Raw genomic sequence first — 21,767 nt, 5'->3', positions numbered from 1 at the left:
TGATCGAGGAGGCGTAGTAGGAGTGATTGTTGGGGTTCCTGATTGAGGTGATAGAGGAGAGGGAGTCGGTGCAGATAGCATATTTTCCACGTTTATTTCGGGTTAATAAGATGGCTTCGTGTATTGCAATTATTTCGCTGAAGAGTACAGATGAGTATGCTGGCAGCAATCCAGTTTTTATTACTGCTGACTCGTTTGTTATACAGTAGCTGGTAATGCCCCCGGCTTTGAAGCCGTCTGTGTAAAGGAAGTTGTGTTTGGGGAGAGCTGATTTGATAGAGTGGAAAAGTTGTTGTGATTTTGTTGTGATTGGAGAGGTTGATGTTTGTTGATTTGTGGATGGTAAGGATGTTGAATTTTTTGGATGTGGAGGTTTTGATTGGGGAAAAAGGGATGAGGTGTTTTTGGGACACTTGTATGGCTCTGTCTTCCATGCTGAGAAGTCGGTGTTTTCTTTTATGGGTTCTGGTAAGGGTATTTAGGGGGGTGGGTTTACCGTGGATGAGGTTTTTGGAGATTTTCCCGGTTAGGTAGTCTCGTTTGCTTTCAATGGTGAAGATGTTGGTTTCAGCTAGCATATTATTTATGGGGGTGATACGGAATGCTCCAAGGGCGGCTCTTATTGCTGTATTTAGGATGGTTTTTAGGCGGTTAAGTTGGGATTTGGGAGTAAATCCATATATGGGAAGGCAGAAATCTATTTTGGAAATGATTATGGATTGTATGATTTGCACTAATGCAGGCAGTTATATTTAAATGAAGACAGGTGTTTGATAATGCCTAGTGGCTTAGCAAGGTCAATTTTGAGTTTGTTGATGTGAGAGATCCAATTGTATTTGGTGTTGATAGTGAGCCCTAGGATTCTGAGTGTGTTGGTAGCTTGGATGGTTTTGCCACCGGTGAGTATCTTGGGCTTGCAGTTGTGTTTGCGGCATATATGAAGGAGTTGGGATTTTTCCTTAGAGAGGATTGAGCCTGAGTGATTGCACAAGTCGTCTATTTGGTTAAATATTGTTTGGATGTTAGTTGTGGGACTTTTTTGTTTGTTGTGATTGATGAGTAGGTGGAAGTCGTCGGCGTACGCGCAAAATTTGATTTTTTTGTGGAGGGAGATGATATCGGTGAGTGAGTTGTAGGCTATGAGGAAAAGGATAACGGAGATTGGGGAGCCTTGGGGAATGCCATTATTTAGAGGGGAGATATTTAGGCTTCTGCCGGTTTTGACGAGGATTTTCCTGTTAGACATAAAGTTCTTAACATAAATGAGAATTCGTGGCCCTACTTTCCATTTTTTTAGTTGGTTTATTACGGTGTGAATACCAATTCTGTCGAAGGCTTTGGTGAAGTCCAGATGACTATGAGGTGTTTTTTCAGGGCGATGGCTCTGGTAGCTAGGTGGTCTACAAAAAGTAGACTGTCTAGTACAAATTTGCCTCTTTTGAACCCTAGTTGGTTGTTGTGGATCAGGTTGTTATTTAAAAGAAACCACCACAACCTTTTTGCGACAATCTTGTCCAGAGTTTTGGCTATGCATGAGTTTAGAGAGATGGGTCTGTATGATTTGTTATCAGTTTGTGGTTTTTGTGGTTTTAAGATGGGAAGGACTAGGCTGAGTTTAAGAGATTGTGGGATGGAGGAGTCGAGTATCTTGTTGTAGAGGGTTAGGATTCTGGTTTTGAGGGGGTAGGGTGAGTTCTTTAGCATGGAGTAAGAAATACGGTCAAGACCAGGAGTGTTTCCTTTCAAGGTGGACAGTGCTGATGTGTATTCGATTAGTGTTATGTCTTTCTCGATTTCTAGGGCTGCTGGTGTTGGGTTATATTTAGAAGGGGTATTAATGAAGAGTTTGTTGGACAGGAATGTTGGGGAGAAGTTGAGGTCGTCTGCTTCTTCTGACCATGTCTGGGCAAAGGAGTTGGCTATTTCGGATTGGCAGGTTGTTTGTGATTGGGTGTAAGGGTTATGTATGGCATGGATATTTTTAGTGGGGTAAAGATCGCAGAGACGTCTGATGTTGGACCATGTTGTGGTTGGATCTGAGTTAGGGTGTATATGGGTTGTGAACTCAAGGATCGATTTTCGTTTGGCTTCTCTAATTGCTCTTTTAAAACTCGCTTTTGATTTTTTGTATTGTATGATGTTGTGGTTGCTTATGTTGTGTTTGAGATAGTTCCATTTTGCGACTTTGTCTCTTTTGAGGAGTGAAAGTTGTTTTTTCCACCAGGGAACAGTGCGGGTGAGAGAGAAGGTGGTGTTTTGTGGGATAGATAGGTAGACACTTTGGATAAGTATTTTTATACCCGATACTCAAAATGAGTATTGGGGTATATTAGATTTGTGGTGAAAGTGGAAGTGTGTAACGTCCAGAAGGAATCGTTTCCGACCCCATAAAGTATATATATTCTTGATCAGCATCAATAGCCGAGTCGATTGAGCCCTGTCTGTCTGTCCGTCCGTCCGTCTGTCCGTCTGTCCGTCCCCTTCAGCGCCTAGTGCTCAAAGACTATAAGAGCTAGAGCAACGATGTTTTGGACCCAGACTTCTGTGATATGTCACTGCTACAAAAATATTTCAAAACTTCGCCCCGCCCACTTCCGCCCCCACAAAGGACGAAAATCTGTGGCATCCACAATTTTAAAGACCAAAAACGTAGAATTGTAGAGAATGACCATAAGACTGCGGAATCTGAATTGGATCGTATTATTATTATAGACAGCATCAAGAAAACAATTTCATTTTTTCTCGCCCTGTCTCTCTCTAACACACACGTAGCATAGGCGGCTTTGCTTAGAGTAAAACATTAGCGCCTAGATCTCAGAGACTACAAAAGCTAGAGCAACCAAATTTGGTATCCACACTTCTAATATATCGGACCGAGACGAGTTTGTTTCAAAATTTCGCCACACCCCCTTCCGCCCCCGCAAAGGACAAAAATCTGGGGATATTCAAAAATCTCAGAGACTATTAAGGCTAGAGTAACCAAATTTGGTATCCGCACTCCTGTTAGATCTTACTATAAAACGTGTATCTCAAAATTTCGCCCCACCCTCTTCCGCCCACACAAAGGACGAAAATCTGTTGCATCCACAATATTGCACATTCGAGAAAACTAAAAGCGCAGAATCATAGATAATGACCATATCTATCAGATTGCTGAATCTGGATCAGATCAGATCATTTTTATAGCCAATAGGAACAAATCAATTTGCAGTGGCTACGCAGCGCCCGACGTCACGCTCAGACTGATTTTCTGTCTCTCTCGCACGCACTCTTTGTCGTGTCGTTTAATATTAGCGGCGTCTGCCGGAGGAGAGCCATACTGACTTAGTATCGGGTATAACTGTAGAGTTGCGGTGTCCGCAGCAACTCACAACGTTCCCCTCGTTTTTATTAGGGTGGCTTCTCTATTGACATTGTTATTTGATTGGGTTGTGGAGATGAAGCGGGCTGTATGTTTCCTGAAGAGATCCCAGTCAGCGTTTTTGAGATTGAAAGTCGGTTTAGTGGTGAAGGGGGAGGGGGGGATAGGGAGAGGGAGTGTTGAAAAGTGAAAGTAAGATGGGAAAGATGGGATCTCTGGAGCAATTCTGGATGTTGCAAGTGAGAGATCGATGTGGGTAAATGTATTGTGTGTTGAGAAGTGGGTCGGAGTATTGTCATATAGTAGGATGAAGTTCGAGCGGTCTAGGAATGAGGCTATTGTTTTTCCTCTGCAGTTGGCCTTAGGTGAGCCCCAGTAAGGGTGCCAGCTGTTGAAGTCTCCTAGGACAATGGTGTGGTCGTTTGCCGGGGTGAGGACGTTTTGGAGGTTACGGGTGTTGAAGGATTTGTTAGGGGAGATGTAGTCGGATATGATATTGAGATTTGATTTGGACCTTATGGTGACGCCTACTGCGTCAAAGTTTGCGTTGAGTTGAATTTGGGTATGGGAGATGGAGTTGTGAATGAGGAGAGCTGTGCCACCGAAAGCATTTGTGGGGTTGTTGTTGCAGTAAAGGCTAAAGTTAATTGGGATTGGGAGTGAGATGACGTTCGTTATGTGGGTTTCCTGTTATGCAATAATTTGAGGGTTGTGGGATTTCATGAGAGATTGTAGTTCTATATACTTATTCTTGTATCCGTGGATGTTCCATTGGATTATTTTGAGCATTATATGTTAGTGGGAGTAGTGTTTTGTTTTCTTAGTGTTAGGGCTTAGTGATAATAACTAGTTTGGGCTGATATTTAAAGGTGGTCTTCGCTGTAAATTTGGTTTGCTAATGCATTATTAGATAAAAGGGCTAGGTTTGCGTTTGGGGTCTTCTTTTTTTCAGTTTTATCTTTGGCTTTGAGGTGTTTGGTAACCAGGTTAAGTTTGTCTTTTTCCTTAGTCTGGCTTCTGAGTTTACGGTCAGAATCTTGGATAGTTTTGGCGTGTTTGGTATTTTTAGCGGTTTCCGTAGTTTCAGTGTCCATATCCATATATGTTAGTGGGAGTAGTGTTTTGTTTTCTTAGTGTTAGGGCTTAGTGATAATTACTAGTTTGGGCTGATATTTAAAGGTCGTCTTCGCTGTAAATTTGGTTTGCTAATGCATTATTAGATAAAAGGGCTAGGTTTGCGTTTGGGGTCTTCTTTTTTTCAGTTTTATCTTTGGCTTTGAGGTGTTTGGTAACCAGGTTAAGTTTGTCTTTTTCCTTAGTCTGGCTTCTGAGTTTACGCTCAGAATCTTGGATAGTTTTGGCGTGTTTGGTATTTTTAGCGGTTTCCGTAGTTTCGGTGTCCATTTCTTGTTGTTGACTGCGGGGGTGTAGTTGGGATGAAGTTGGCTTAGGGTTGATTGGATGTGTGTTTGGGGTGATGTCTCCGTAGTCTTTAATTGATCTTATTTGGTGTGATTGGTTATAGGTGGGCGATGATGAGGTAAATGTTTCAGTGTTATGAGGCTTTGGTTGTTGATGGCGGGCTACTTCAGCGTATGGTGTGGATTGATGGGGGTTCCGTTGGTGGTACATTTTTTTTGCGGTAGTGAAATCTACTTTTTCGATTGTTTTGATTATTGCGATTTCTTTTTGTTTGAGGAACTCTGGGCAATTTTTGTCTATGGGGCTGTGGTTATTCTGAATGTCGGTGTTGAATTTGCAGTTACTGCAAAACTTTGGCTTAGAGCATAATTCATCGTCAGGAGGGTGTACTTCTGAGCAGTTAGTACAGATCTTTGGGGATCTGCAGTATTTAGATGGGTGGGCGTATTTTTGGCAGTTGTGGCATTTAAGGGGGCGAGGCGTTTGAGGACGTACGTTCACTCGTTCGTAACCGATCATTGAATGTTGAGGTAAAGTTGGTGTGTCGAATGTGACGATGATGAGTCCGGTTTCATGGAGTACGTTGTCTTTCTGTTTAAGTATTTTGATTGCGTCAATGACTTTTTAAGGTTTGAGGTCTTTTTTGATCTCGTCTATCTCAATGTTCCGCAAGTCGTTGCAGTAGATTACCCCTTTGGAGAAGTTTAGAGTTTTGTGTTCGGTTGCTATTACTTCGAAGTCGTGGAATTTGGTGATTTTCATAAGTCTAGTAGCCTGGGCTGTTCCTTTTGTTTTGACTAGAAGTGATCCGTCTCTGATTTTTTTAACCGAGTCTACTTCACCGCAACACTGGTAGTCTATGACTTTTTTATTATAAAAGGGGAGGTGTTTTCGAAAGATTTGTTATCTTTTCTGTATATTGATATGTATTTTGGTTTTAAGAAAGCTGTTTTGTCCCACTGTGCGAGCAATTTTGGGTCTGGTGGTAGCGACATTGCGCTCGAGCTTGGGTTGCTGCCCGCTTCACTTGGATTTGTAACTGTTCACTTGGTGTGTTTGTTATTGGCTTTTTTGGAATTTGCTTTGAGCACTTAAATGTTTTTCTGCGTGGATTTTGTTGTTAGATTTGCGTTTGCTGTTGCTTAGCTGCTGGCGCGTCTTTACTTGACGGAGTCTAGACTGGCACTGTACAGAATATTATGATCCGCAGTTCAGGGCGCACGACGGGTCAAAAATAAAGATTTCAATGAATGTGTATGTGCACCAAAAGAATAAATCTCTAGTCTGAAATACTAAGATTCGCAGTTCAGGGCGAACGACGGGTCAAAAATAAAGATTTTTTTAAAAATTCCATTTACAACTTATTTTATACTTAATGCAAACTATAATATAAGTTAGGCTATGCAAGCCCAACATGTGTGGTACGGCCGTGAAGCAATGCTTCACACATGTGCAGGATTTGCTTAGTCTAACTGGTCTCTTGTCTGGCGATCAACAGCGCGCAGTTCCCTCATAATGATCGCCGCGAAGTTGCTCGTCGCCTCCCAGTTATCAGGGGACAGAAGCATGGACGGCACCAAGCTCTGGTTACAGCCCCACCCAGCGCTACTTCTAGCCGCTGGCGCTGCGCTGCGAACCTGCCACACGAGAATATTGCATGTTCGGCATCCTCCTCCACGTTGTGCCCGCACCAAGAGCATTCTGCGGAGTCCTCGTGCTCGAAGCGATGAAGGTAGCTTCGGAAGCTGCCGTGGCCGCTGAGGAGCTGCGTCAGGTAAAAGTTGACCTGTCCATGTTTCTGCTTACCAACGCGTCGATGACCGGGATAAGCTGGTGGGTCCATCGCCCTTTAGGGGTCATGTCCCAGCGCTCTTGCCACCTTCTGAGGCTCTCCTGCTTGCACGCCATGCGTCTGCATGCACGCCTGCCTTTTTCCAGCCACGTCCATTTCTCTGCCATGCGTTTCCTGGTAGTAGGTGGACCGTTCTTCCGCCAGGAATTCCAGCGGTGCTATACCCGCGATTACGTGTGCTGCCTCGTCCGAGACCGATCGGAAGGCACAGGTGATCCGAGGCGAAGAGAGGCGATGCGTAGCTGCCAGACCCCGTGCGTAGCTCGCTGTATGAAGGGCCTTTGCCCAGATTGGCGCCGCATATAGCATCACCGATCTCGTCACACTCGTTAGCAGTTGCCGTCGCCATTGCTTTGGTTCTCGGGTGTTCAGCATAAGCCTCGAGAGCGCACCGTTGCTGGTCGCCGCCTTCGTGCCCATGTAGGCCAAGTGCTCCCGAAAGCAGAGACGTGTGTCCACCAGGACACCAAGGTATTTGATAGCGCGCTTAGACGAAACCAGGGTACCTGCCACTGAGATGTTGGCCGTCTCTCTGTTTTGTGGGGTGCGAGTTCGAGCCCGACCAGGTCCAGCCACTGTTGGATGCGCGCTATCGTCTGGTTGCAGGTCGTTTCCACTAGGACTGCCACATCGTCTGCAAAACCCAAAAACCAAAAACCAAAACCAGCAAGATGCCGTCGTACATTGCGTTCCACAGTGTGGGGCCCAGTACTGAGCCCTGCGGGACGCCTGCCGATACCTCGTATTTCTCCGTGCCAGCCTGCGTGTCGTACAAAAGCAGCCTTCTCTCAAAGTAGCTTTGTACCATCCGCTGAAGGTACCTGGGTGTGTCGAAACTCTCCAGCGCCCTTAGGATGCAGCTCCACCTCGCCGTGTTGAACGCGTTCTTTATGTCTAGTGTGACCACTAGGCAATACTCTTTCCCGCCGCCTTTCCACCGAGTGCCGGCAACAGGAGGCAATGTCCACCAGCTTACGAACGGCGTCTATCGTGGATCGGGCCTTGCGAAAGCCGTATTGGTGCGGTGAGAGGTCGCCAGCCTCCGCGATGGAGCGTTCCAGCCGCGCGCAAGCCACCTTCTCAAGCAGATTACCCGCGGTGTCGATTAGGCAGATTGACCTATACGACGACGCTGTCCCCGGCGGCTTGCCTAGCTTGGGAATGAGCACCAGCTTCTGGATTTTCCACCTCACGGGAAACATTCCTTCGCGAAGGCACTGGTTGAGCAGCTTCGGAAAGATGTCCGGGCGCATGGAAAGGGCGAGCAAAAGAGCTCTGTTCGGGATAGAGTCCGGCCCAGGGGCCTTGTTCTGGCTGATGCTCCTGGCTGCGCATGCGACTTCCTCGAGTGAAACCTCCTCGGACATCCCCGATGTGGTCAGCCCTGTACGGAAAAAGTTCCTCAACGATGGATCTTGTCGTGTCGGGGTCCGATGGGGGGTGCCTGCTTCTTGGCGCACAGTTTGTTCGTCACCAACTTGTACGCCCTTCCCCATGGGTCCTGTTCCGCAGAGTCGCATAACTTGAGGAAGCACTGGCGTTTTCTATCCCTCATTGCCGCCTTAAGAGCCCTTCTGCAGTCCCTGAACGTGGACTGCCATTGCGGAAAGGCAGTGCTTCCGCGCGAGCGCTGGTAGCGGCGTCGTGCTTGATTGCATTCTCGGCGTAACTCGGCAATGCTCTCGTTTCACCAGAACACAGGTTGGTGGTGGCGACCGTAGTGCCTCCTCTGAGCCATGGTGGCAGTGCATGCTGCTTCCAGATGCTCCATGACATGGTTGACCATGCACTCAGCATTTCCATCCGCCGTGAGGTTGGACATAAGCTCCGTGAACAGTGCCGTGTTGAGCGTATCGGCGCGATAGCATTTCCATCTAGGCGTAGCTGTCTCTACGCTAGCCGTCTGTTGGCCTATGTGCCAGATAATTGCCCTGTGGTCGCTCCCTGTGTAGATGCTGCTGATGCTCCAGCCCGCTAAGTTGAAGAGTGAGCTGCTGACGAACGTAAGGTCGATGACCGATCCGATTGTCGCTAGGTTGTCTAGAGTACCTGCGAACTCGGAGAGCGACAGGCTTGGGGCGAGGTAGACGCTGTATATCCACACCCCTCCGACCTTAGCGCGCACAAATCCAGCCGCAGCGCTTATGAGGGAAAGCTGCAATGGCGTGGCCCCGCATAGCCATATAGCGGCCTTTTTGGTGGCATCCAGGATGAACCCAGGGTACTCCCTATTTTGGTATGGCTCGCTGAGCATGGAGAGATCAATTGCCAATTCTCTTACGGATTGGCTCAGCAGGTCTTGAGAGGCAGCGCAGTGGTTGAGGTTGAGCAGCAAAACCTTCGTTTTTGGGCCGGCACGTTGGGCGCACTCCTGGCTGCAGGACATCTCCTGCTACCCGCATAGTGGTTCGTCTCTTTGCTGTTGTTAACAGTGCAGATGAAACACCGCAGATCGCTCTGGCAGGCTGCCGCCTTGTGCCCATTTACGCGATTACGCACGTGCCGGTGCGATCTACCGCGCTCGTACACCTGATTGCTAGGTGCCCAAGCTCCAGACATCTGTAGCATCGTCTTTGAGCAGTGCGCTTCCGGATCCTGCAGCTTGTCCAGCCAACTTTGAGTTTTCCCGCTTCGAGAAGAGCTCTTGCCAGCAAAAGATGGCCTCAGACTTTTAATGGCGCTGGTGTCCACGCTGGGAACGTCTATCGATGCAGCTATCGCTGCTGCGATGTCCTCCTTCTCGACCAGGCTGTCAAGATCCCTGACCTCCACGCATAGTTCTTCTGACACCACCCTAATGTCCGTCTTCTGTCCCAATGCCACGCTTATGTCCTCCTTGAGTTGCTTTTACTCGCGCCGTTGACCTCGAGCAACAGCTCGCCCTTTGCCGTCCTCCGGATTCTATTAACATTATTCCCTACCTCCTGGAGCTTGCCATACTGGCGCCTGGTAACCAAACGGAGGATGTCGCTGGCACCGTGGTCCAGTGTACCAGAGGAGGCTTTTTATTCCCGGGACTAAATAAAAATTCAATGAATGTGCATGTGCACCAAAAGAATAAATCTCAAGTTTCAAAATACTAACATTCGCAGCTCAAGGCGAACGACGGATCGAATTTAGTACTTCAACCAATATATACACATGTATGTGCAACAAGTTTTGCTAAAATAAAAGAATAATTAATAAAAAATAATGTGACAGATCCGGAATTCAGGGCGAATGACGGATCGGGTTCACGCGGCAATAAACGCATATTTCTATATGCAGCACACCTTCTATTAACATAGACAATTAAAAGCTAAGTTTTCCATTTTTTTCCCCCTTTGGAAATGCAACACGGGACACCTCAAACAAGATAAAAACATAATTTCACACACAAACAATTGACAAACACCATAATTAAAAACAATCATATTTACTTTTAAAATCATAAAAAAAAAAACAAAACACTAGTTCGTCTGTAATCCTACAATCGTACAGATTGTTATTAAAACCATTCAAAAACATACCTTCTTTAATTTAAGACAAATAAGACCCTACCAATCAACTTACATACACACATATATATAAAACAAAAAAAAACACAACCACCAATTACTATTTATAATACACACACTATATCCGACATCTGTCTTACACACATTGTCATTATAATTTAGAATTTCACACTTTACACAAATCGCGATATAAAAAAAAACAAAATAACGAGCATCGTTAGAATCGACATCATAGTCCTTTAAAAAATATTCTACATTAAAAAAAGGGGTAGGAATAGAACAATAGGAAAACAACTTTCATGAAAAGAAGGTTAATGTCGAAACTAGGCAAGGACAAAAGAGGACCGGGCGGAATACGACTACTGCACGACTACGACGGAGACACAAAAAAACTGCACTCATTCATCAACAATGTTGAGGAAATTTTAATGCTCGTCAGAGGAACGGACCATACACCAAATGGCCAGTTCCTCTTGAGGGCCATCAGGAACAAGATAGTGGGTAAAGCCGACGATGCCTTAACTGCATTGGACGCCGGACTAAAATGGGACGAAATTAAAGAGACCTTGACCATCAACTTCGCCGATAAACGAGACCAACACGCGCTGTTGATCGAACTCCACAGCCTAATAACAAAGAAGTTACCAGTGGACGAACTTTATAAGCAAGTTACAGAATTAAAGTCGGCATTATACAAAGCCGCAGACGCTCTAGAATCAACTCCGATCATGGCAAAAGCCAGGAAGGCAATTTTCAGCGAATCATGCATACAAACCTTCCTGACTAGTCGCCAAGGACAAGTAGGTACAGTCGTAAGAGCCATGGAACCAGCCTCACTACAGTGTGAGGGAGCGTACGCTCCACCCACATTTCTTCCGCCCATCAGTTCGCCGTCATTTTCCCATTGGAGGGACCCGAGATTACGTTATTAGAATTAAGATTTTTGACTTTTCTTTATTGACTTTTCAGTTTTAGGTTAAGGAGGGGGAAGGCCACGAAGGCTACATGACATTAATTTTATATATTATACGGCCCGAGGGGTCTCTAAGCCCCACGTAGCTTATTATCTTCTTTAAAGGGGGGGAAAGTCGCGATCACGGCGGACGCCACTGGCTTTTCAGAACCAAAACCCAACAACAACGACGCAGCAGCAGCTAAAACGAGAGAGGAATACACCGAGGACCGAAAACCAACGGCATCGACGCAGCAACGGCAGAGGAGAAGCGCTGAAAAGATAAGATAACAGCATCAACGCAGCAACGGCAGAAGAGGACCGCTGAGAACAGCAATCAAATCCAGTAACGACGCGCCAGCAGCGAGACAGAGAGACGAAAGTCACCGGCGCAGCGTAGACGCCGAACGACGGCGCCAGCTCTCTGCCGCCGCGGAAGATGACGACGCTAGCCGCCCACGCTGACGCTGGATCGGAGAGAACCTCCGAGAGATCGGAGGTGAGATCCTGCATCTACGCTGCACTCACGGGGAAGAGGAGGCTTCGACGAGTACAAGCGTGGGAGTTCAGGGGTAAGCTAGTCTCTAGACGTGTATACGGGCTGCTGAGCGGTGCGATAGGTAGGGAACCAAGAAAGAATAAAGTGAAATGTAACGAATATAACAGAAACATAGCACGACCTCCAACAATCTATACACTAGGGAACCTGGAGGCCCGGGGCTTCATCTTCTCTGCCTTTCCTCCCGCCTCTTGCCCGAGTCCGTGTGATTCCATCCAGTAGTTCGTAGCCCGACAGGGTCCTGAGGCCGCTATCCGACGATCGTCTAAGCACCCCCCGGTGACTCCTGTTGGTGTCTCGCCTGATCCCCGTAGTTCCCTGGGTCCCGAAGGGGCTGTCCGGCGATTGCCTAAGCCCTCTCAGCGATACCTGCCCTGTATGATACAGATTTTCGCAGTAATGTTTAGCCCGATAGTGTCCCGTGAGTGCTATCCGGCGATTGCCTAAGCGCTCTCGGCGATACGCGTCGGTATTCTCGTACTCGTAGTAATTCTTAGTTCGGCGGTGTCCCGTAAGTGCTATCCGGCGATTGCCTAGGCACTCTCGGCGATGCTTGCCGGTACCCCCGACCCTCGTAGTAATTCTTAGTTCGACAGCGTCCCGAAAGTGCTATCCGGCGATTGCCTAGGCACTCTCGGTGATGCTCGTCGATATCCCTGACCCTCGTAGTAATTCTTAGGCCGACAGGGTCCCGTAAGTACCGTCCGGCGGTAGCCTAGGTACTCTCGGCGATACTTGTCGGTATTTCCGCATAGCAAAGTTCCCCTTTCCGCGTCGTAGTAATTCTTAGGCCGACAGGGTCCCGTGAGTGCCGTCCGGCGATAGCCTAGGTACTCTCGGCGATACTTGCCGGTATTTCCGCATAGCATTTCCGTATTGATTCTGAGTTCGGTGGGGCCCAGAAGGCGGTATTCGGCGATAACCGGAGTGTTCTCGGTGAAACCAACTGCCCCGTCCCACGCTACGATCGCTCCCGTTCGCGGGACTGCGGCCCCGTCCCCCATCGTCGGTCCGAAATACGGAGTCCCGGCAAATTATAAATATTGCTGTAATTTCGACCCTGGAGTAGACTGAGATATGTACCCCAGCCCAGGATCGCTTCCTTACAGATGGCACCCGAGCAGGGACTCCGGGATTCCGTTATCTTTTGGGGCGCTAAGTGGAACAGTCGATCAAAAAAAAAAAAAAAAAAAAAAAAAAACGAGTAGCAGGGGGAATCGGGACTGTACCATGCGCAAGCACGGCCAGTCGGAATCATTAGGACAAGAATAGCTGTATATCTCTGAAAAAAAAACCGCACGTGAGGTCGCCCATTATTCACGTACAGCCGAGGCTGGCTTCCCTAACCTCCCTAGCAATAGCGTCAGCACGTGGCCGCTGCGCCCACATGAGGAGGAGAGCGCCGCGGCGAGGCGGCAGAGAAAGAGAACCGAGCCGAAGCTGGGCAGAAATCGCTAGAGAGAGAGCGACACGTACGCGGCGAGCAGCGAGTCGTGAGCGGTAGAGGCCGAGCGAGCGTCGGAATCCTCCCGAAGACCAACCAGCCCGGCTATATATTTCGTACTCAGACCCAGAAGAGGATAGTCAACGCCCGGCCCTCAGCGAGAAGAGTCAATGCCCGGCCCTCAGCGCGAGCAGTCAACGCCCGGTCTTCAGCGTGATCATTCAATGCCCGGCCTACAAAACAATAGCCGATAGTCAACGCCCGGCCCTCAGCGAGAATAGTCAATGCCCGGTCTTCAGCGCGATCAGTAAATGCCCGGTATTCAGCGCGATCAGAAAACGCCCGGCCTTCAAAGTGATCAGTCAGCGTTCAGCCATCAACACGGGACGAGATCCAACGCTTAAATCAACGAACCCAGCACGACCAGGACCACAAGGACAATTCCCAGGACAACGATAGCAAGGGCTATCGACCGGCCTAGCAAGGATCCACAGTCAGGACAATTCATAGGACAACGATAGCAAGGACTATCGACCAGGACCCCAAGCAGCAAGGACGCCAAGGACGCCTCCACTGGACAACCGTGTTAACCGTGCATACGCCGCGCTTCCGTGACTAGCCCCAAGGACTCCGGTATTCAGTGCGTTACCTAAGAAAAGATTCTACCGGAGGGTCAATACGTGATACTACCGTCGGAAACGCGAAAGACCTCGAAGTGCCAGTTCGACCACCGTGCTTCGACATGGGGGTACAGTGGATTTCGTATCGGCGCAAGGACGAATTGCAGGCCATCGCCGCCGAATTCGGCCTCGGTGAAACCGGGACAGTGGACGAACTGCGCAGCCGGATCTCAGCCTTTATCTCGCGCGGTGAGCATCCGACTGGGATCGAAAAACGGATCAAAGAGCTCGGAATGGTCTTCGACAGCGCGCCCAGCCCGAGAAGCCCGAGGAACACGTCCCCGTCGCCGGGACCGCGTCAGCGAGAGCGGAAGGAAGGGATCTGTGCGGAGCAGCCTCTATCTATCATAATTCCCGAGTTCCCGCGCGCAGCTCACGGCGACTCTGGCCGGCTTGAAACCACGACTGACCGGCGACATGGTGACAATCACCTCTAGCACCGCTTCCCCGAGGAAGCCGGAACTTCGCGACCCGGAAGGGAAGAAATTTCCTTCGCCGCCCTGGCCGATAAGCTGCGCAATTGGGGTCTCAAGTTCGACGGACACTCGGATGCGCTGGCTTTCATCGAACGGTTGGAAGAAAGGGTTGACTCATATGGCGGAAGCCCAGCACAACTGCCGCGAGCCATCTCCGGGCTACTAGCTGGCAAGGCAGAAGGATGGTTTAGGACGTTCCAGATGCAAGGCAAGCCATGGACCGAGTTCCGGAAGGAGTTCTTGGAGTTCTTCCTACCCCCGCGATACTTTCAGCGCTTGGAAGATACGATCCGCTCCCGTCGCCAACGACCCCGAGAAGCCTTTCAGGACTACTTGATCGACCTCCGACTCATGATGCAACGAGCTCAGTATACTCCAGACAGGGAGCTGGACAGGATCTACGAGGACCTCCGGCCGGAATACCAACTGTTCACCCGTAGACATGAGTTCGAGACGTTGCGAGAACTGACCCAATTGATAGTAGCGTACGAGACAACGCGGGACCGCGAACAAACCCACCCAGCTAACGACCGCCCAAATACGAAAGCCAGAACGCCATCATACCAAGGACCCGGATTATCCACCCCACAGCATGCCCCTCCAGACGACACCGGGCCCTCCCGGAGCGCCGAGACGGCAAGCCGCGTAGTGACCCAGGATAGAGACCGGCCGGTGAACCCACGCCGGGCCTGCCGGAATTGCGGGGAGGAAGGTCGTTTCAGCAGTTCACGCAGGAATCGGCGAGTGCTATTCTGTTGGGAGTGTGGCCGCCGCGGCATCCGGACGATCGACTGCTGTAGGCTATCCGAGTCGGGAAACGGGCCGAGTCTCCGCTCGTCAGGGAACCGATCGGAGACATACCTCCAGGGCCCCCAGGAGTAACTCATCCCTTAAGTTTGGAAGGAGGCAGGATCGCCGCGCTAGTAATCATCGAAGGAGTACCGCTCACAGCTACCCTCGACACGATCAACAGGAAACGCGGGTGATTCTATTAGTCCTACCCATGGTAGTGGACGACATCATACTGGGGCTCGATTTCCTTTGCGGCGTCCAGGCCATAATACAATGCGGACGAGCGCACTTGCAGTTGACCCAGCGGGCGATCCGGGAAACCAACCCGATCCCCACATCATCCTCGAATCGGCCCCGCATGGTTACTTTTAGTGACGAAAGTCCCGCGACTGCATCCGCTGCCCCTACCCGCTCGACCAATCCAACAGCGACCCCCCGGACGAAGCCGACGCACCAGAATCCCGACCACGCCAGACCCATCAACGTAACCATGACAACGCACCAGAATCTCGACCACGCCAGACCCAGCAACGTAACCATGACAACGCACCGGAGTCTCGAACACGCCAGACCCATCAACGTACCAGTGACAACGCACCAGAATCCCGACCACGCCAGACCGAGCAATGTACCAGTGACAACGCACCGGAGTCTCGAACACGCCAGACCCATCAACGTACCAGTGACAACGCACCAGAATCCCAACCACGCCAGACCCATCACCGTAACCATGACAACGCACCAGAATCTCGACCACGCCAGACCCAGCAACGTACCAGTGACAACGCACCAGAATCCCGACCACGCCAGACCCATCAACGTAACCATGACAACGCACCAGAATCTCGACCACGCCAGACCCAGCAACGTAACCATGACAACGCCCCAGGATCTCGAACACGCCAGACCCAGCAACGCCACCCGAACCCGACCCGCAATTCGATACGACCACGCCAGAACCATCAACGAAGATTCGACGGAGACGACTGCGACACCGCTGGACACACCCAGGGCCAGTCCGTCCGCCTCGAAGAACACCCAAAGCAACGAAGATTCGACAGAGACGACTGCGACACCGCTGGACACACCCAGGGCCAGTCCGTCTGCCTCGAAAACCACCCAAAGCAACGAAGATTCGACGGAGACGACTGTGACACCGCTGGACACACCCAGGGCCAGTCCGTCCGCCTCGAAGAACACCCAGAGCAACGAAGATTCGACGGAGACGACTGCGACACCGCTAGACACACCCAGGGCCAGTCCGTCTGCCTCGAAAACCACCCAGAGTATCCCTACCAAGACAACGGAGCTAAGCCACGACCACGCCAGAAACAGCAGTAACATCAGGACAACGTTTCTAAGTATCGACCACGCCAGACTTAGCAGCAATAAAAGGACAACGCATCGAAGCCTCAACCACGCCAGACCCAGCAGCAATACAAGGACAACGCATCTAAGCCCCGACCGAGACGGACCCGGCGGCGCTAAAAATATAACACGATCGACGCGAGCCAAATCAGAAATGCCCAGCAGTGCGGCTCAATCAGAGCGAACGACCCCACGGGAAACCAGCATCGCTCTACACCACGACCCGCTACGCCTGGAAGACCACGGCCCCGAAGGACATGGGCGGGTCAAGGTAGACCAACTCGCACCTCACCCCCCAACGAATTATCAACTCGCCCCGTTAGCCGATGCCGCGGCCGGTCGACAACGCAACCCTTTTCGAAGATCAGACTCGACTAACCCAGTTACCGTGAACCTCGCTACAGATTCATCAAGGCAATCGAAGGAAAACAGCGAGTTTAGCCGACTTAAAGGCGTTCCACGGAGTGGACCACCCCGAGGAGAACCCAACGACGTTGGAGAGACCTGAATGACCTGCCGACTTCGCAAGGGCCACTTGCGGTAGCGCGCTACCGTCACATCCTCGCCCCGTAAGGGGCGCGACCCACGAAACCGTAAGCTACGTATACATTCCCTTATGGGATTAGATAAGTACTACACCCAATGTAAACATCTTCTTACTCGCACCGCTCAAGCAGGATAGGGGGAGGGCATTAATACTTCTAGTTAAGACAGGCAGGTTCTAACCGACAGGCATTTTCTCCCTAGAATCGACTGAAGACATGAAGCGTCTAAGAGACGGAAGGCAAGCTCGGCCCCTAGGGGCAAATGGTGATGCGACGGGACACCCTAGCGGAGACCAGCTGCCTGAAGTCCCGGCACCTGCCGACGAACCAACGACAAACCGGGCTCGCGGCTGGATCGTCGACCCCAATGGGCCATCCGCCTCCCGTCAAGCCCAGCTGAGGCGGGTCGGAGAGGCGACACTTCGACAACCGGACAGGATGCCATGGGGCCAGCGCGTGGCAGCCATCCAAGGGTGGATCGACCGACAAACCCAGGACCCGGGGACCGACACCGAAGAGGAAGTAGAGCCCGAGGGCCGCTTCGCAACCGCAGGTGCCCGCTCGGCGCCCAATCACGACGTCGCCGCCCTGAATCGCCGTTGGTTCGGGAGTTATGGGGCTGCCATCGACGACGACAACGCGACAACGGACACCGACGAGCACGAGACGATAATACGCGACGCTCAAAGCCTGGCGTCCACGCTGTAGAAGTATGGAGTTGGAGTATGGCGAGATGGCCGACCTGCTGCAGATCCTCCGACTCCACCCTACGGTAGCCGCGGTGCAGGACGACCCGGAATGGGCAGAGGCTCCCCCGAATGGCGGACCAACGCGCCAGGTCGACAGATGCCCCGGGACCTCATATCCAACATCACCGTATTCTTACGCGATCGCGCCTACCGAATGGGAGTCCGGCGACTGGAGGTCCATGACGGCACTTGCTTCCGCATAAAGATTACCCGCAGCCGGGCCGTCACCGTCGCTCTTCGGCACCCCCGAAGTATGGAGGGGGTGTGAGGGAGCGTACGCTCCACCCACATTTTTTCCGCCCATCAGTTCGCCTTCATTTTCCCATTGGAGGGACCCGAGATTACGTTATTAGAATTAAGATTTTTGACTTTTCTTTATTGACTTTTCAGTTTTAGGTTAAGGAGGGGGAAGGCCACGAAGGCTACATAACATTAATTTTATATATTATACGGCCCGAAGGGTCTCTAAGCCCCACGTAGCTTATTATCTTCTTTAAAGGGGGGAAAGTCGCGATCACGGCGGACGCCACTGGCTTTTCAGAACCAAAACCCAACAACAACGACGCAGCAGCAGCCAAAACGAGAGAGGAATACACCGAGGACCGAAAACCAACGGCATCGACGCAGCAACGGCGTGAATACACCAAGGACCGAAAACCAACGGCATCGACGCAGCAACGGCGTGAATACACCGAGAACCGAAACCTAACGGCACCGACGCCAAAACGGGGAGGAATACACCAAGAAACAAAACCCGACAACAACAATGCAGCGGAAGCCAGAGAGAGAGAGAAATACACCAAGAGCCGAAACGGTAGCCAACAGCATCAATTCAGCGACGGCCGAAGACGAGAAGCGCCGAAAAGTAATAATTCTTAGTTCGGCGGTGTCCCGTAAGTGCTATCCGGCGATTGCCTAGGCACTCTCGGCGATGCTTGCCGGTACCGCCGACCCTCGTAGTAATTCTTAGTTCGACAGCGTCCCGAAAGTGCTATCCGGCGATTGCCTAGGCACCCTCGGCGATGCTTGTCGATATCCCTGACCCCCGTAGTAATTCTTAGTTCGACAGTGTCCCGTAAGTGCTATCCGGCGATTGCCTAGGCACTCTCGGTGATGCTCGTCGATATCCCTGACCCTCGTAGTAATTCTTAGGCCGACAGGGTCCCGTAAGTACCGTCCGGCGGTAGCCTAGGTACTCTCGGCGATACTTGTCGGTATTCCCGCATAGCAAAGTTCCCCTTTCCGCGTCGTAGTAATTCTTAGGCCGACAGGGTCCCGTGAGTGCCGTCCGGCGATAGCCTAGGTACTCTCGGCGATACTTGCCGGTATTTCCGCATAGCATTTCCGTATTGATTCTGAGTTCGGTGGGGCCCAGAAGGCGCTATTCGGCGATAACCGGAGTGTTCTCGGTGAAACCAACTGCCCCGTCCCACGCTACGATCGCTCCCGTCCGCGGGACTGCGGCCCCGTCCCCCATCGTCGGTCCGAAATACGGAGTCCCGGCAAATTATAAATATTGCTGTAATTTCGACCCTGGAGTAGACTGAGATATGTACCCCAGCCCAGGATCGCTTCCTTACAGATGGCACCCGAGCAGTGACTCCGGGATTCCGTTATGTTTTGGGGCGCTAAGTGGAACAGTCGATCAAAAAAAAAAAAAAAAAAAAAAAAAAACGAGTAGCAGGGGGAATCGGGACTGTACCATGCGCAAGCACGGCCAGTCGGAATCATTAGGACAAGAATAGCTGTATATCTCTGAAAAAAAAACCGCACGTGAGGTCGCCCATTATTCACGTACAGCCGAGGCTGGCTTCCCTAACCTCCCTAGCAATAGCGTCAGCACGTGGCCGCTGCGCCCACATGAGGAGGAGAGCGCCGCGGCGAGGCGGCAGAGAAAGAGAACCGAGCCGAAGCTGGGCAGAAATCGCTAGAGAGAGAGCGACACGTACGCGGCGAGCAGCGAGTCGTGAGCGGTAGAGGCCGAGCGAGCGTCGGAATCCTCCCGAAGACCAACCAGCCCGGCTATATATTTCGTACTCAGACCCAGAAGAGGATAGTCAACGCCCGGCCCTCAGCGAGAAGAGTCAATGCCCGGCCCTCAGCGCGAGCAGTCAACGCCCGGTCTTCAGCGTGATCATTCAATGCCCGGCCTACAAAACAATAGCCGATAGTCAACGCCCGGCCCTCAGCGAGAATAGTCAATGCCCGGTCTTCAGCGCGATCAGTAAATGCCCGGTATTCAGCGCGATCAGAAAACGCCCGGCCTTCAAAGTGATCAGTCAGCGTTCAGCCATCAACACGGGACGAGATCCAACGCTTAAATCAACGAACCCAGCACGACCAGGACCACAAGGACAATTCCCAGGACAACGATAGCAAGGGCTATCGACCGGCCTAGCAAGGATCCACAGTCAGGACAATTCCAAGGACAACGATAGCAAGGACTATCGACCAGGACCCCAAGCAGCAAGGACGCCAAGGACGCCTCCACTGGACAACCGTGTTAACCGTGCATACGCCGCGCTTCCGTGACTAGCCCCAAGGACTTCGGTATTCAGTGCGTTACCTAAGAAAAGATTCTACCGGAGGGTCAATACGTGATACTACCGTCGGAAACGCGAAAGAACTCGAAGTGCCAGTTCGACCACCGTGCTTCGACATGGGGGTACAGTGGATTTCGTATCGGCGCAAGGACGAATTGCAGGCCATCGCCGCCGAATTCGGCCTCGGTGAAACCGGGACAGTGGACGAACTGCGCAGCCGGATCTCAGCCTTTATCTCGCGCGGTGAGCATCCGACTGGGATCGAAAAACGGATCAAAGAGCTCGGAATGGTCTTCGACAGCGCGCCCAGCCCGAGAAGCCCGAGGAACACGTCCCCGTCGCCGGGACCGCGTCAGCGAGAGCGGAAGGAAGGGATCTGTGCGGAGCAGCCTCTATCTATCATAATTCCCGAGTTCCCGCGCGCAGCTCACGGCGACTCTGGCCGGCTTGAAACCACGACTGACCGGCGACATGGTGACAATCACCTCTAGCACCGCTTCCCCGAGGAAGCCGGAACTTCGCGACCCGGAAGGGAAGAAATTTCCTTCGCCGCCCTGGCCGATAAGCTGCGCAATTGGGGTCTCAAGTTCGACGGACACTCGGATGCGCTGGCTTTCATCGAACGGTTGGAAGAAAGGGTTGACTCATATGGCGGAAGCCCAGCACAACTGCCGCGAGCCATCTCCGGGCTACTAGCTGGCAAGGCAGAAGGATGGTTTAGGACGTTCCAGATGCAAGGCAAGCCATGGACCGAGTTCCGGAAGGAGTTCTTGGAGTTCTTCCTACCCCCGCGATACTTTCAGCGCTTGGAAGATACGATCCGCTCCCGTCGCCAACGACCCCGAGAAGCCTTTCAGGACTACTTGATCGACCTCCTGATAGTAGCGTACGAGACAACACGGGACCGCGAACAAACCCACCCAGCTAACGACCGCCCAAATACGAAAGCCAGAACGCCATCATACCAAGGACCCGGATTATCCACCCCACAGCATGCCCCTCCAGACGACACCGGGCCCTCCCGGAGCACCGAGACGGCAAGCCGCGTAGTGACCCAGGATAGAGACCGGCCGGTGAACCCACGCCGGGCCTGCCGGAATTGCGGGGAGGAAGGTCGTTTCAGCAGCTCACGCAGGAATCGGCGAGTGCTATTCTGTTGGGAGTGTGGCCGCCGCGGCATCCGGACGATCGACTGCTGTAGGCTATCCGATTCGGGAAACGGGCCGAGTCTCCGCTCGTCAGGGAACCGATCGGGTACCGATACCTCCAGGGCCCCCAGGAGTAACTCATCCCTTAAGTTTGGAAGGAGGCAGGATCGCCGCGCTAGTAATCATCGAAGGAGTACCGCTCACAGCTACCCTCGACACGAGAGCAACGCGGTCGTTCGTCAGTCAACGCATCGCTCATGAAGTAAGTACCGGAGGGAACGCACGGAATATAAGGACTACCGTCCGCCTGGCGGACGGTACAGCAAAGGAGGTGACGCAAGCAGTTTCGGTCAAGGTGCGTCTGGATCAACAGGAAACG

The 21,767-nt window shown here is 51.5% G+C and overlaps 1 protein-coding gene across 1 annotated transcript; it reads left to right on the top strand.

The window, feature by feature from the left end:
* The first annotated feature begins 11,632 nt into the window (after positions 1-11,632).
* Positions 11,633-17,785, top strand: LOC117186738. Its single transcript, XM_033387905.1, has 2 exons — positions 11,633-11,656; positions 17,151-17,785. Exon 2 carries the CDS (start codon positions 17,165-17,167, stop codon positions 17,654-17,656), a length of 492 nt encoding a protein of 163 aa, XP_033243796.1. The 5' UTR covers positions 11,633-11,656; positions 17,151-17,164; the 3' UTR covers positions 17,657-17,785.
* The last annotated feature ends 3,982 nt before the right edge of the window (positions 17,786-21,767 follow it).

This window comes from Drosophila miranda, chromosome XR (genome assembly GCF_003369915.1).
Source record: "Drosophila miranda strain MSH22 chromosome XR, D.miranda_PacBio2.1, whole genome shotgun sequence".
Classification (NCBI taxonomy): Eukaryota; Metazoa; Arthropoda; class Insecta; order Diptera; family Drosophilidae; genus Drosophila; species Drosophila miranda.
Note: the sequence above shows the minus strand (reverse complement) of the source record. Positions and strands in the feature narration are given on the sequence as shown.